Source organism: Pseudopipra pipra, chromosome 1 (genome assembly GCF_036250125.1).
Source record: "Pseudopipra pipra isolate bDixPip1 chromosome 1, bDixPip1.hap1, whole genome shotgun sequence".
In the NCBI taxonomy this organism is placed as follows: domain Eukaryota; kingdom Metazoa; phylum Chordata; class Aves; order Passeriformes; family Pipridae; genus Pseudopipra; species Pseudopipra pipra.
The window spans coordinates 12,080,233-12,096,377 of record NC_087549.1 but is presented as its reverse complement, the minus strand read 5'-3'; the positions used below and the strand labels follow the sequence as shown (position 1 = coordinate 12,096,377).

General features: G+C 42.0%; 1 protein-coding gene across 5 annotated transcripts; it reads right to left on the bottom strand.

The window, feature by feature from the left end:
• Positions 1 to 5,200: 5,200 nt before the first annotated feature.
• ZHX1 (zinc fingers and homeoboxes 1) lies at positions 5,201 to 15,783 on the bottom strand. 5 transcript variants are annotated; one of them, XM_064645655.1, is made up of 2 exons: positions 13,440 to 15,783; positions 5,201 to 6,061 (listed from the first exon to the last, which is right to left on the bottom strand). In XM_064645655.1, the coding sequence occupies exons 1-2, from the start codon at positions 15,558 to 15,560 to the stop codon at positions 6,005 to 6,007; spliced, it is 2,178 nt and encodes a 725-aa protein (XP_064501725.1). In that variant the 5' UTR covers positions 15,561 to 15,783; the 3' UTR covers positions 5,201 to 6,004. The 5 variants fall into 5 exon arrangements, with proteins under 5 accessions (XP_064501725.1, XP_064501716.1, XP_064501691.1 ...); XM_064645646.1 differs by having other exon boundaries at positions 5,201 to 5,565; XM_064645621.1 differs by having other exon boundaries at positions 5,201 to 6,662; positions 12,399 to 15,782.
• Positions 15,784 to 16,145: the final 362 nt, after the last annotated feature.

Sequence of the window (16,145 nt, the reverse complement as noted above, 5' to 3'; positions counted from 1 at the left end):
GCCATGATTCCTGAGTGCCACACAGGGGGCCTAGCAGCTGACTGTCATAAGTCACAGGCATAATATTGCCTCTCCTTTTCTCCCTTGCCTGGCTCTCCCCTGCCCCCACCTCCCCTCAAGACATTTAAAAAGCTCCTCATGTATTAGTTACAGAAATAAAAAAATGCAACTTTAGGACATTCCTCTGCCTTGTCAGCACCGGAGATTTGCTCAATTTCTCCCCTAAGACCCAAGTCATCAGTGTAGCTGCCAAATACAAATTCTCACTGTACTTAAGTAAAGCCGTTTGCCTGAGTTTGCATGGCATGATTTGCCATGGTGCTGTTAGCCTTGGCTTCATGCAGGAGAAAACATCATCCCTGGAAGAGGCAGCTTTGAGGGGGCTCAGATACACGAGCCCTACAACAGTCTGTGCTGCTGCAGCTGCTCTGTGTAGGCAGCTTCAGGAATAAAAAGAAGCTGTAGATGAATCTCTTCCTAAAAAGACAGCCAAGGTCTTACTCCAACCCCAGGCTAAACCACCAGCTCGGCACATGAACGCTGGACCAGTAAAACAAATGGGCTCCAGTATGTTGTGGTCTCCAGCAAGTTCCTGCATCAGCAAAGCTATCTATTGTGGCTGTTCACACGAGCGTGCCTCGTGATGGCAGCAGCGAGGGGCTGTGACCCAGCTTCAGCCTCGGTGAGCAGGGGCAGGCGACCGTGCTTCATCTTGCAGTCAGGGTGAGCCCAGAGACAGCCCAGGCGGTGGAGACAACTCCAGTGATAGGCAGGAATTTGTCACGCTGTCCTATTGCCCAAGTCTTCTGGCCAGGGAAAGATAACGGAGCATGGAAGACGGAGTTTGCGTAAAGCCCCTCTTCACCCTGCTTCCCAGTCTACTGTGAGGAAACATTAATTCAGAAGAATTGTCCTCCAGTGCTTCTTTAATTACTGATGTTATTATTTGTATTGTGATAGCCTCCATGGGTCCTCACCACAGCCCAGCCACTCTTGTGCCAGGAGAACACACATCACACATGTTTCAGAGACCATCAAGCACACATGGTAGAAAAAAGAAACCTCATTCAGCAACTAGGGCCCTGTCTTGGTAGGCACTACCCACACACACTGGCTAGGGAATAATGCAGCTCTCGTATGGTTTATAGCTTTATTAAAATATGCTAGAAAGGAGCTGCCTTTGGAAGAAAGCAAAAGAGACTAGTTCCCTTCTCAAAGCAAGAGTGCTGCCTGTAGTGAGGAGGGCAGTAAGACCAACAGGCAGCATTCCTCAAAGGATGGGGTGGCTCCTGAATCCTTAAGTGGATTCTTCCAGAGATTGTGAAATATTCCTACCTTGAGGGAAGATTAGTTTTCAATAGTCACAAACAGGCTTTTCCCTAAACACACTCATGAAAAGAGGAGTAGCTCTTTATTTGCTGACATTGTCTCACTGTGTCCTTGTCTCACTGTGTCATGCCTTTTATTTAGATGGCAAGTTCTTTACAGCTTCATCTTCTTTGCATGATGTCACACATAAGGGGTTATTGTCCATGACTAACTGGGAGAGTAATACAAATAACAACATTTCATGGCTGGGGGCAAACAGAGGTTATCACTACTAAAAACTACAAACAAAACTGCAGTTAAAGCTCCCATGAACTCTAGCATATCTTACTATGATGGTAGTAAGTTCTAGTAAGACACAACAAAAACTGAGTGGGGAGGTGAGGGGCTGTGCATCATGGAAACCAGAGAGTACAAACTGTTGTTAACAGAAGCCAAAAGCTTTTTAGAGATCCTTAGGACAGACAAAAGAAGACGAATCTCCCAAAAGATGGTTCATTTGCCTTCTCTACCTTAAGGCAGTACAACCTTTCAAATCCTTGGCAAGCTATATTAACTAGGCCATAATCCTTCCCCCTCGGGCCTAACAAAACCCAATAAAGTTGTTATTGCCAAAAGGATGCCCAGCACACAGATGTGTTCAGCTATTAACAGGCTTTGCAACTATTTTCTGTCTAGTGAGATAAATGGTGAACAGAATGAGCATGCCCGGAGTTTGACCAGAAAGCTGATGAAAAGTGGAAAAAAGTTTTCTGGAAAGACAGAAAGAAGGTGGTGATCAAATGCTAGAACGAATCCTAGAGCAGGGATCTTCCTGTGCAAGCCTACACATTTCCAGTACTGACATGACCACGTGTCTTGTCCGAACTGCTTCACTCAGCCATGTTGTACAAGCACTAAGCTTGTACCTTAACGGTCTGTGGATACAAGGTGGATGCCAAAGTCATGGCAAAGGGTGGTATCTCCAATCTACTGCTCTAACTGGAGAAGAACCAAAAAGACCAGTGGTAAGACCCATAGGAATGGCTTGAAGTTATGTCAGGAGAGGTTTAGGTTGGATATTAGAAAAGGTGATTCACCCAGAGGGTGGTTAGGCACTGGAACAGGCTCCCCATGGAAGTGGTCACAGCACCAAGCCTGACAGAGTTCAAGAAGCATTTGGACAATGCTCTCAGGCACACGGTGTGACTCTTGGGGATGTCCTGTGCAAGGCTAGGATTTGGACTCAATGATCTGTGTGGGTTCCTTCCAAGTCAGCATATTCTATGATTCTGTGATTCTGTGACTCTCTGTTGGGCATGGTGAAGTCTGTATGCCTTCTTCTGTGCCCTTTTTTCAGTTTTATCAGTTTTTCTGAAAACTCATTAACTTGCCCTGGCCACCATTATGCTGGTTGCTTAATTGCTACTTGTGATGAAACCAGGCCACAGAGACCACAGTGGATTCATTACCTCTCTAGGTTAAAACTTTACTCCTGTGGTTTTCAAGACTGGGCAGAACTAAGTACCACTGGTGGTAAATCCTAGGACACCATTTAAGACTTCTATTGTAACAACATCAAATAAACTGAGCTGACTTCCTACAATATTGCTGTGTTGCAGCAACAAAGAGAAACTATTCAAAAGAACTAGAAAAAAATATGCTATACTGAAGAAATAGACCCAGAGCTTCAGGACTGGCCTTCAGTGACCCTCACAATTCACATGGGCTTTTTCTGTTCCACTCTCCTTTTCCATATGGAGGCTGCCTCCACAAGGGAAACCACCATACTGTTCATTCTCCACTGCCTCATTTCCCATGCAGCTTTTGCACTCTGGAGAGGACTAGTGGAAAGAAACTGCTATTAAATTCAGCTTCTACAGCTTCACATTTGCCTTATACAAGTATCAGTGCCTGCAGAAAATGTGAGGTGCAGCAGAGGGAAAGCACAGCTCAACGAACACATGCAAACAAAATGCAGAAATCCAGAATGGACTTTGCCCACAACTGCTCCCTTCCCCCAGTTATTGCACTTGAAATGAATTTAGAGCAAAGAAAACCATAAAACATACATCGATGATGCAGTTTTTAACTCTGTGGTGTCACTAAGAAAAGTAAAGAGCCACTTCCATCACAGGGCTTCCGTGGGCCTCCATTTCTGCACTTTGGGGGTGCCGGGTGTGATGCCAGCACAGAAATCCATGCAGCTGGATTTCATCTGGAGCCTCTGGCCAGCTGCTGGGAACAAACTTCAGAATTGAGAGCAGTTACAATTGCAATACTATTTGTACCATCTCCTTCGGTTCAAAACACATCACTATTAGAGGCTATTTGTTGGCCCTCTTCCATGTTAGCCCCTTAAGACAGGCTTCACTGAAATTATGTTTTTTCCACTCTTTGGCTTTCATTTAGGAAAACTGAAAATCACTAAGAGCAGAATTACTGCCAACACTGACCCTTATTTTCACCCAAAGGCACAAATCAACTAGGTGTGACATACACCTTCATTCCCTTCTTCCGTCTTTTCTTTCTTCTACCAAATATTTTAAGATAATGAAGATCAGCTCAGCACTGAGCCTGTGAAGAAACGCACATGGGAGAGGAATTAGTCATAATGATTACAGTTCAGCATTATAGCAGTAGAAACATATATTGAAATGTTTCATTTTACAGTATTTTAAGTGCGACAAGTCATTTAACCACCAAAATGTTAGAAACCACCATGTGAGACTGAAGACCACCACCAGCAATATTTCAAAGCAACGCCAAGCCCACAGGGAACAATTTATAGAGGGGACTTTTTGGCATTCAAAGGAAAACAAAGCAGTGAACAAAGCAGCTCGGTATTTTAAATTCGTAAAAATAGTAGTTGACAGTATTGTTATGAAAACAAATGCAAGATGAAAGAGGCTGGGAAGAGGAGGCTGAGAGAGGGGAAACAACCCACGGGGCCAGCTGGTCTCTTGTGAAAGTATCTACTGAACTGCAATATTCTGGAATGGCTGGTAACACTATAAATGAAAAGGTAACTTTTACAAAACGGTGACTGCATACATAACCTGGAGCTTCTCATAACTCCCTCATTAGTCGATGGATTCTTGAATAAGCTTTCTTTTGTTTTTACCAAACTGAGTAAAACTATGCGGCCAAGCACAAAGCTGTACTGACTACTTGTGCTCAAAGCAGTGTGTGTAGGTCACTGTTTCAGCTCGGGATGTAATGTTTCACACTAACATGAGCTACAGCACAGGAACCACTCTATGGCTTTAAACATCTTGGGGGGGATAGGTCTGTAGGCACAGTGCCAGGTCCTGCTGGAAAAACTAGATCTTGAGCCCCTCCAGCTGCAGCACAGCACTTGAAGGAGATGGGTGTGATGAGTCACCCAGTGCAGAACACACAGCACTGCCTCTGGCAGGGAGCTGTGAGGGACGGCAATGGCAGAAATGCAGAGTTCGACAGCAGCTCTTACCTCAGACCCTCCTTCTCTGAGGACAAGGCACATGTCAGAGTAGCCACAAAGCATCATGTCCAGCTGACAGGGACTTCAGTGAGGAGGGGGTTCCTACTCACCCCAACTCTTCCCACCCCAAATATTTAAAATGCCATAATAAAGACAATCTGCCTTAATGAGAAAAATCCCATGAACGTCCCTGGGCTGCTGACATGGCAGAACACTTCAGCAATGAGCAGCTGTACTGACTCACAGATGAAGCTGACCTCACACTGGCTGTTCAGCCAAGCCAGTTCTCTAAATTCAATGCATCTGAGGAATTGGTGAAATTCAGTTCTTGTGTAACAAGAAAAAAGATATTCGAGAAGATTTGGTCTGTGACATGTTCATACAGACAATCATGATTCCTGGTTTTCACACCACCTCTTAAAACCACACACACTCAGTAAGGAGATATTTATTCCATTATTTCTGTTTTCAAATTTTTGGTACAAAGTTTATTTTCAGAAGTTCTCACATGATCCTTTCTTCTACTAGTGTCTTTTAGGATTTTTCTATCTCTGATTTATTTTCTTTATCTGTTGAAGCAAAAGCAATAATTGCTACAGAAAGCAATAATGGCAATATTACAAATATTTTACAGCAGCATCCATTCGTTTCTTTGCCTCAAAAAAAATAACAAAAATAAATCCAAAGACAAGATCCATTCGGCCACAAAGGCTTAGGTTTTTGATATCCAGAAGTATGCTGCATTCCCATATATGAGTTGTACAAGTCCAGCACAACCTTCCAAGTTTGTGCAGAGCCTGATAAATAAGACACAGAAATATCAGTTACATTATACTGTTTCTAAGAACTTTTACTCTGTAAAATGTTTGGTCACTCAAAGCTATAAGCTTAATCACATATCAAAGAACACAGGCAATAAAGCCCATCTTACTAGAACATATAGTATTAGGCCAAACAAAATATAAGAGGACAAAATCTAGTGGTCACTGAAGCCTCTTCAAAAAAGGTCTAAAACAGAATGTTTCCATCATGTATCAGAATAAAAACGTACTGTATTAAAATTTGATTTTTTTTTTACAAGCTGTCTTTTAATCAGTCTTCTATTTACAGTGCAGAACTGCCAATTGCAGTAGTTTAACTTTGGCACAACACTAAGTTCCAATCCTTTTGAGTATTCAAGTCCTGTGTGTGTCCAAAAATTTTCTTGGTTTCACGAAAGATTAGGCCCATTCACAGTTAACCAGTTATCTTGAAATTTTTCAAGAATTGCTTCCCCTTCACCACATTGGGCAGCTACAAAGGAAAGACATTGTAAGCTATTGCATCACTCAAAAGAAACTCTTCATTCTAAACAGTGACAGTATTGTTGCTTCCTTTAACATCACATACACCAGACAGATCACACAGACAGCTACATACTGGACACCTTTCTAAAAACCTTGCTGGTCGTTAGTGAATCATCTTCCTCATACTTCAAATACATAACAATGCATTAACTTAATTTCATTTCACATGTCAAACAGGACATTTAAATATATTGCAATATATTATAGAAAATTGCAAAGCGCCATCATTTCTGTAAACGAGACTGACACCTGTTAACTCTCCTGTGCACATGAAGAGCAGTACCTAGTGCCACATTTTCTATACAATATAAAGCCTTCCCAGGTAGGGCAACTCATTTTAGTGCATTTCTGTACAGACTGTAAGCACACATGCAGATAGCCAACTATGCAGGGTTGGAAATACTTTTGTAAGCTGAAACTTGGAGGGTGGGGGCACCATTCCAAAATCATAGCAGAGCTGTTGTGGTTCATTGTTTTGTAGCATAGATGAAGACTTGAATCTTCTGTTGTTCTAGCAGACTCTTTATGGAGAGTTTCCTGATAGGTATCTAGTATTGAATAAGCATAAGGAAATACTTTCATCAACTGGGACACAAATATTATGTGTCCTAACACATTCTAAGTTATGCACAGTCCAATGTTTACATAGTAACCTCATCTCTAAAATACTTGAGAAAACCCAAAGCATTTTTATGCCACAGTATTATAACCAAGGATCAGTTACATTACCCATCACTGTAGTGCCTACCTGCTCTAGAATAAAAAGAAAAAAAGAAAAAGGAAAAAAAAAAGGCCTCACTTCCCAACAAGCATCAGGTTGGAAGCAGAGGTAAGTACCATTGCTAACCACAACACAAAGCTCAGTGCTGCAATCCAGAAAGAAGATCCATCTCGCCTCATGACAGGTGTCTGTAGTGTCAGTGGCTGCCTGCAAGCCACGTGTAAGTCAGGGGAGCCAGGGAGCAGGCTTGGCATCGACCGATGCCAGGCACCAGGATGAGCGGGTTTGCATTCCTTGGCTGTACTTGCCCCAATGCAAACATCAACATGCAATCAGAATCCCACCTAAATTCAAGAAAAGTGCTATAGGATCCTCAGTTATCACTCTATGTTTTACAATGTTGTATGACTCAGTTTTGCAATGACTGTCCACTGAAAAAGTGCAGATGTTCTTCATCACAGAAAGAGAAAACTCCCCCAAGAGCTCCAACCATTAAACTTACAAATACTGGCTATAACCCACCTGTGCTTCAAAATCTCCCTTTTTAGAAGTGGGGAAACAATGCAGAAATTTGATCTATTGTGTGTAAGTAGCTACTGAGGGGATTTTTCACTTTCTGTGGCAAGTTCCATTTCAAAATATTTTCCTATGGAATACATCACCAAACCTCAAGTAACTTCACCTGTAAGTTTGTGTCATGCTGCTGGGTAAATCTACTTATCCTAGGATATCACAAGCTTAATGGAGAATTCAGGTGTAACCCAGCACTGTTCAGTGTAGGGAACTGAGCCCTCTACTAGCTCTTTCCATCTCTAACTTACACAGTCATTCCAGGCATTATAAACAACTCCCAACAGTTTTACTGCTCTCCGGTCATTGATACTATCTTTCCATTACTACTGAATGCAAGCAAAAATATTTTCAAAGAAAAAAATAAATTAAATCAGAGAAAGTAGCTGTAGTTCATTGCACTCTATTTTTATGCCTTCAGGTTAGGGCAGGGATATTTAACACTACAGAAGCTTAAAGATTATCTTCTCTCCTTGGGAGATATGAATATAGACAGATATGGGACTCAGGTGGAGGACGCAAATTGGTACTATCATATTTACAGAAGCAAATACTGATATCCAGCCTGAATACACAGTACTCCATTAAGTGCAAAAGGGAAAATGCTCCCCACCTTAAACTACAGCCTCGTTACTCAGTAGCCAGAGACTGACTAGTTGTCAGTTACTGCTGTGCTCTCATTTCAGAGGAAAACGGAGGAGGAGAGTGTCTGCATCTTTGGGCTTTCTGGCCTACGGGGACTGCGTAAGGCCATGAATCACTTTGTATGGGATCCAGAAATGCTTTCTCGGCTCTGTGGAGGAGAAGGGAGTGCATTTTCCTGCCTCCAGACTTCGTTGGTGAACAAAAAAAAAATCAGCTTTTGTCCAAAGTCAGCAAATCATGCATCAGGAAATTATTTCACGTAATGTGTGGACATTGCATGAGTTTCCTTCCCAATAATCAAAGTTATACTCAGACACCATGTTACATATAATGTAATGAAAAAAACACTTTCAAAATCTTACTGGAAAAGGTTAAAAAAGGGAATGGCCTCATTTACTATAGTGTATTAGAGATAATACACTAAATTCTAATCATTAGGTACTAGATACCTTTTCCTCTCCTTTACTTTCAAGCAAAGCAGATAATTCTGTGTGCTAAAAATTAGTGATTGAAATAATTTACTCTTTCTGTCAGAACACTTCTTACAAGCCAGCACTTTTAGATCATTCAAACCTTCAGGGAGGAATAGGTCTGACTTTATTTTTACAACACTAATTCTGGGGTCATTGAGAGGCTGACACTGGGAAGACAGCACTGTTTACGATGGAACCGTGCTCTTTCACTGCACTCAGAAGCAAGCACAAAACATGCCAGGAAGGAGGACAATACTGGGATGTCTCACCCAGTTGTGACACTGCTTTCTTTCTTTTAGCTCTTTTCCCTCTCCATTCTGGCTCAGGATTATCTGTATTCTCTCTTTAGCTGAATTCCAGAGACAGCACAAGTAGCATCATCAGAGCAGGTACTCCTGGCAGAAACAGCACATGAAGAGGAAAGCACTAGCTTAGCTCTACAGGAACTGATGCTCACAACTGAATTCTGAAAGAGTGGTCCCAACAAATACTGAGAAACCAGCCACCCAGAGGTAAGATCTAAGCAAGATCAGAGTTTCTTCATCTCATTGTCAATGACAATCACTGAAGCCTGGCTCATAATGAGCTCAAACCTAAGAGGTGAAACTCCAAAGAAATACAGAAAACATACCACAGTTCATCTAGACACAGTCCTTTACCAGCCAAGAAAGTCAACAAAAAGCCACATGGGCAGTCGTCCCTGGACAGATGTATTTTCTTGCCCCCTCCCTTCCCACTGTCAATATAGTTCAGTCCAAGTGGCTTCCAAAACACTTTATGGGTGTGCATAAGCTACAAGAGGAAGCTGGGCTTGCAGGGGTGCACTGCTTATGAGCACAGCAGTGCTCAGATTCATCATAAATTAAGTCACTTGCTGATGTGCTAAGTTCAGGAACTTTCCTGCATGTAACTAATAGAATGAGAAGGTGCCATATCCTTTCCACCTACCAGGCAATTTCTGTTTATCTCAGGTGACTGTATAGTGTGCCCTGGGCCCCCAGGTAAGGAGCACAGCAGCCTGAGGTTGGCTGAGATGAATCTCGGCTAAACCACTGCTACCAGTAGCCTTGAGTTCCTACCACAAATCAAGATACAACTGACCAGCATGCTGACAGCTCTTTCCAATGCTTCTCCTGTCAGGTCTGACCTGGGAGGCCTCCAGAAGGAGTTTCCCTCTCTCCCAGCATGCAGTGCAAATACACACATGCTGTAAACACGAAATAAACTGGTAATTAACGGACTCTGCTTGTTCAAACAAATAACAGTCAGACTGTCAGCAATAATGAAATGCATACGACTTCTGTCTTCAGGCTGAACCCACCCAGATTCTCCTCATCCTTAGCACAACTGAAAGGCTTAAAATGTGCAGGTAGCACAAAGGAAACATGGGGACTCTGCATCTCTCATTAGCTGATCCACAGCACATGGTTTAATTTAAATTTTATATTCTGCAAAGAGACAGTTTTGTCACCAGGCTGTAAATACTACTATAACCAGTGGAATACACGGAACTCTAATATTTACAACAACTGAAAATTTGGCCCAGTGTACATCAGCCACCGCCTCTGACCACTTTACTGAAAGAAGACCTCCAATCCAACTATATTTAGTCTGATAAACAATGTATTTCCTCTTCCTGTGTTTTTGAGACCAGATGTGCTAAGGCGTACCATTGTAGCTGACAATTATTTCACAGAACAGTGCCAAAATAGAAAATATCCCAGTTTAATCATGTAATTACTTGGATCTCTATTTTGTCCCATTTTTAAAGAAGGTAAGATTCCCAGCTAACCTAAATGCAGTCCCTGCTAACAAAAATGGAGATATCTAATTGGACGCATTGCTTGGTTGTTGTTTGGGGGTTTGGTGGAGTTTTTTTGAAAGAAAATTAATTCTGGGTCAACCTTAAGGATTAAGGCAACTGCAGATTTTGCTTGCTAGAGGCATATTCCCAAGGATTTGTTTTAATGTTTTTGGAAACTTAAAAATAGCATCTATTTTAATTCCAGCTTTTTCCTTTCCTACTCAGCAAGCACAGATTCTTGACCCTGTATTCCCAGCAGAACTTGAAGCCAGTGTGAGTCTTATATCTGCTGGCATCTACAACAGCCTCATCCATACCATTACCCACCAAACAAGAATCCCTCCCAACCACATGCAGCAGTCAATGCTGAAAAGGCCAGATCCTGATCTCTCTTGCACCACCTCCCATCCAGAGTCATAAACACTCCACGAAATATGATGACAACATGGGTTTGCTCCTCCCCCACCCCAGTGGAGGGGATTCTTGGCTAGTCCTCTTTAGCACCACTGACTGCTTTGTGCCTCACCAACTTGAGTCTTGGAAGCCAGGGAATAGTTTTCATCATCACACTCATGACACACACCCTAAGCTACTGCTTTTTTCTCTCCAGTAATCTGAAGCGGTCAGAAGAGCTCACCCCAGCAAATGACCTTCATACAGAACATCCTCCTGCAGCTCAGAGAGCTTGTTCAATCTGTAAGAAGGGCAGCTACAAGTGTTCAGAGAGGAAGGTGAGCCTGGGAGGTTAACAATATTTTTTGTCAGACATCATTCCCTTTCTTGCTTTGACTTGGGCTTCATTCACAATCAAGTATGAAAACCGGATGTAACACGGACTCCTCTGCTTCAGAAAATCATGACTAAAAGGGCTTTCTTGGTCTTTTCACAGTATGAGAGAAAGAATAATTCTAGAATAGGTTCTTGGAGATGGGGAAACATTAGGACACATTTTCTCTACACTAATCTGTTCTCAGTTACCAGATGCAGAAGCCTACAGAGAAGATGCTGACAGATGTGCAAAAGGAGACTGCTAGTATCCTTTCCATTAGTGCCAATGTAAAAAGCAGACAATGCCGGTGGCAGCAGCACCAATTCATCATCATCTTTTGACATCTAAATATAAAGTAACTTATCCCTAAAACTGCAGGCTCGCAGTAGCAAGAACACAAACTACTCTTCCTCAGAGTACCCGTTCTCTAGGATGCCAAACATCTGCCTAAACTAACTTGTGTGAATTTGGCCCACTGCTTTTAAGTTGATAATTCAAACGTACTATGATGCAACTGTCTTGAGACCAAATGGGGTTTTTTTCTATTTTAAATACACTTATTCAAGATGTAGATGTTTTGTATCAGATTAAACTACTACTGGAGTCTAGTTCAGGTAGCTCAAACCACCTCTAAAAATAAGTGCGTTCACCCAGCAGTGCTAAGAGCAATGAGCACAGTGGAGAGTTCAACAATTAGGATAAAGTACAGTTAAACCCGCACACAAATCACTCAACTCGGCTATCGCTGAAGAACAATTCAACACTAGTGTGTTTATAATTCCTAAGCATCTAATAGCCATATAACTTCATTTTGTTTGAGAATTAAACACCATGTCATTGCCACAACTTACTTGAAAACCTTTCTTACTAACACCAAAAGATGCCTTTCATCTCTGTATCTGTGTACTCTTACAAACCCCTAAGCAACTGTGAATGACTTCTAGGCAGTTTCCAGCTCATGTTTACCTTAAAACTCAGTGTAAGATTTCAAGAAATTATTCTTTTTAGCTAGAAATATACATACTTCTCTTACCATTTCCAATGAAGGAAAGAATGCACAAGCTAAAAATGAGTGTTACTATCAACTGCATCAAGTCTGTCAGGCATTTAAATTAAATTGATGTAGGATACACTGATTAACTGTAACAAAAAGCATCTTCTAGCATCAATCAGACTCATTCAGTTAGCTCATAATTATCAATAAGGAACATTTCAGTCCAAGTTCTGTAAACCCCAAACACTCTTGAAGATAAGCAAAAGGTGGTGATGTCACCTTATTTTCTTAAAGCAATCAATCCTCACCCCTAGGTTCATTGATTCCTTTTGTCACACTTTTCCCCTTCTCTTTTTGTTTCGAACTCTTTCCTTAAGAAATAAACCCAGGCCTTGAAACTTTTAAGATGAAGTGATGTTTCCAAAAAGACATCTAAGGTTTTTGTGTTTTCCTCCTTCATGAGCAGGCAAAATGTTCTCCTACATCAACAAAAAAAGGTGTCTGTGTTTTTTTGGAATCAAACAACATAAGGCAATTAAATACTGAGAAGCAGTCACATGTATGATGAACATGAACCTTCCCATCAGTGATGTGGAAAAGGAGCTGAACTTGATCTGATTTATAACCCCCTGTCCTAGGCTGGGCCTGAGGATGTTCATCTCTTGTAGCAACGAAGCAAGCAGTTGTTGCCTCCACAGGTAGCATCTTGCCCATGTTCTTGTAGGTGGAAGAAAGACGCTAAGCAGCTGCTTGCTAAACTGAAGGCCATGAAAAATCATTTGGCTCTTCACTGTAACATCAAACCTAATTCATAGGTTTTTGGCCCCCAAATCCCAAATTGTACATCAGTCTGTTTTTGAAAGTTTACGTTTAACATGTCTGGGGGGTTCCCAAGTATCACTATCGTCCGTTTCTTCCTCATCTTCCTGATCGTCCAGCATTTCGTCTTCCTCCTCGTTCTCATCAAACAGCTCTATTCCAAGATCTAATCTTCTTTGCCTCTCTGCAAACCACTCTCTGACCTGCTCATATCCCATGTGAGATTTGGCTACCAGTTCATCGAGGTCTTGCTCATTAAGGAATTTGTGCTTCATATAGTAGTCCTTCAGGATTGCTGTTCCAGTTTTAAATTTTATGACAGACACACCTCTGTCCCAGCAATTTAACCTCTTGCTTCCCCGAGGCCTCCCCCGAGGCCTCCCTCTCCCTCTCCCTTTTGGTCTTCCTCTCCCTCTCCTCCTGGAAAAACCTTGGCCGTTCAGACTGTTTGCACTGGCACTCTGGTAATAGTAATACCATTTCAATCCACCATTTTTCCAGGCATAGCGAGTATCTCCAAACCAACTCACAATTTCTGATCTTGGAAGCCCAGTTTCTTCTGCCAGCTTGTTGTATTCTTGTGGAGATGGCCACTGAGTACGGACAAAGGAACTTTTGAGCATGTGCAACTGCTCTGGTGATTTTTTGCCTACTTTGCTCGAAGTGGAACACCCTGATTTTGTCCCTGCTGCTCCATCTCCCACAGATGTTTCTCCAGCCTCTTCTTTTGAGCTGCCAGCATTGCTTTCATTCAAGTCAGCTCCCTCTTCCTTCAAGACATTTGATTTCCTCTTTTCTGTAAACCAGGCATCAATCTCTCTCCTAGTCAGTTTGGTTTGGGCTCTTAACCTATTCATCTCTTCATCAGTGAGGACAGGGTTATTCAGAAAACTTGCTTGGAGGACTTGCAGTTGTTCAGCAGTCTTCTCTTTGAATTTCTGTGGGGTGAAATCAGGAAAAGCACTCCACGATGACTTGCTCTGTGGAGTGACTCCTGTTGGGGACTCATTCATTTCATCGCTTGAATCAATAACAATGGTGGCACATGAATCGCTGTTGAGGTGAATCCCATGATTATTCTTTGAGTTTCTCTGATTGTAGCGTGTATCACTGAACCACTTTTTGATCTCTCCTTTAGTCAAGCCTGTTATTTTCATAAGTCTAACAATCTCTGAGTCTTGAGGAAACTGATTTTTAAGGTAGCTGACTTTCAATTCTGCCAGTTGTTCCTTAGTCTTTTTTGCTCGGATGCCAAAGGAGTCAGGATTCATCACTGTGGATTCATTTTTGATGGGCTGAGGGGCTGGAACAGCAGCTACTTGTTTGGTTTCTGCAATAGGCTGAGCACTGTGAATCTGACTCTTCTGTAGCTGTGTTTGGTTTGGGACTCCCGCTACAGTCAAAGCTATTGGGGCTGTTACTGGTAATGTATTTGCACCTGCAACTTGAGTGAGAACAAGTCCTGGCTGACCAACTATTTGGCATGTCTGTAAAATGGAAGGTAAACCATTGCTAGCGGCAGAAATGTGTGCTGGAATAACGGTAATTGTCTGTGGCACAGTATGTACTGTGCCATTAAATTGTTTCCTCCTTGCTTCCTCCACTTCCTCTGGCGTCCAGCTCACACCGTGCTTCAGACGCTGGGCAGAAAACCATATTTTAATCTGTTCCTCTGTGTACTTGGCTTGAGTGGAAAGAACAGTGATTTCCGACATGGTTGGATATGGGAATTTGTTGTAGGTGTTAAGCAAAAGAGGATTGTTATCCAAAGCAGTATTATAGGCTGGAATGCTATTTACAGGTATTAGGACTTTCGGAATCAGGTTTGAGTTCTGTGGAGCTGTAACAGCTGTGATAACCTGTGCCACCCCAGGCTGAAGCACTGGTGCCGGGGTCACCACTGCACCGGCCACATCTGCTGCACTGCAAACAACTGAATGGCTTGTTTTTGACTCAGAAACTGCCGGTGGGGGGTTTTCTACTACTTCTTCAGAGTTTGGCTCATTTTCAGTTCCCTTTTCTTCACCAGGAATGTCATCAACTACATTGTGGAAAACAGCGATACGTTTAGCCTCGGTTTTGTTTTTCATCATTTTCATGATAGGAGTTTTGCTAATTGAGATCCCTGATGATGGGACCTCAGAAGAGTCGGTCTGTCCAGCATTTTCTTCTCTAACAAAACTTCCATCAAAAGTGAGATCATTTACTGTTTGTTCAAAGATTGTCTGATTATTACGTTTTACCATGGTCAATTTAAAATTCTCCTCTCCAGGGTGGTGCTTCACATTATGTTCTGAGAGGGCATCATATCTTTTGGTAAGGAAATTACATTCTAAACAAACATAGGATGAATTTAACACTACGTTGGGATGTTCTGAATCCACATGAAAAGTAAACATATTGAGATCTGGAGTCTGAAAAGTACAGTATTTACACTCATAACCACCTTCTACTTTATTTGTATTTTTCTGATTGTCTGAATCCACATACTCATGAACATCCTCATCACTTGTTACACTCTCTGCTGTAGGGTTTTCTGCTGGCGTAAGCACAGGTTGTCCTTCCTCCAGGTCCGATACCATTTCCAGATCCGGGTCCTGCTCATTGGCTAAGACCATGCACGGTGTTGTTGATTTTCGTTTACTTGCCATGACTGTTACTGTGAAAATGATACCAACTGGTTAGATACAGACTCAGCTTCAAGCTCTTCTTGATTGATAATAATAGTAATAATGGCTTTCGGTACTTTAAGTCAGTTCTTGTAAAGTCTCAACATTTATCCCGTTAGCAGCTTTTCCTTTGTAGTGCAATCAGATTTAAAATAGATAGTTGAGGATGAGATGTTGAGAAACGCTGTTTTAAAGTCCACATCCACCACCTGTAGCAAAGAAGAGACAGTGAAATTAGTTCAATTTAAAGAGTAACTTCTATTCTGCTACATATTATGGCTTAACGTTATTCAGTCCTTTGAGGTTCCATTGTTATCCCCTGAAACCAGCAGACCCATTCCAAGAAGAGATAATCAAAGCTAAGAAAGGCAAAATCCAATCAGCTTATTACAGGCTGAAATTTGTTTCAGTTCATGTAAACACAGTGAAAGAACATAAACAACACAATGGTATAAAACAGGTAACTTCCTGACTGTTTCCCTTTCTTCAGAAGCCTTTTTCTTGGCACAGTGCTGGGGTCACTCTTGCCTTTGGATGCTTTGCCTAACCTATTACAACCTCTCTCCA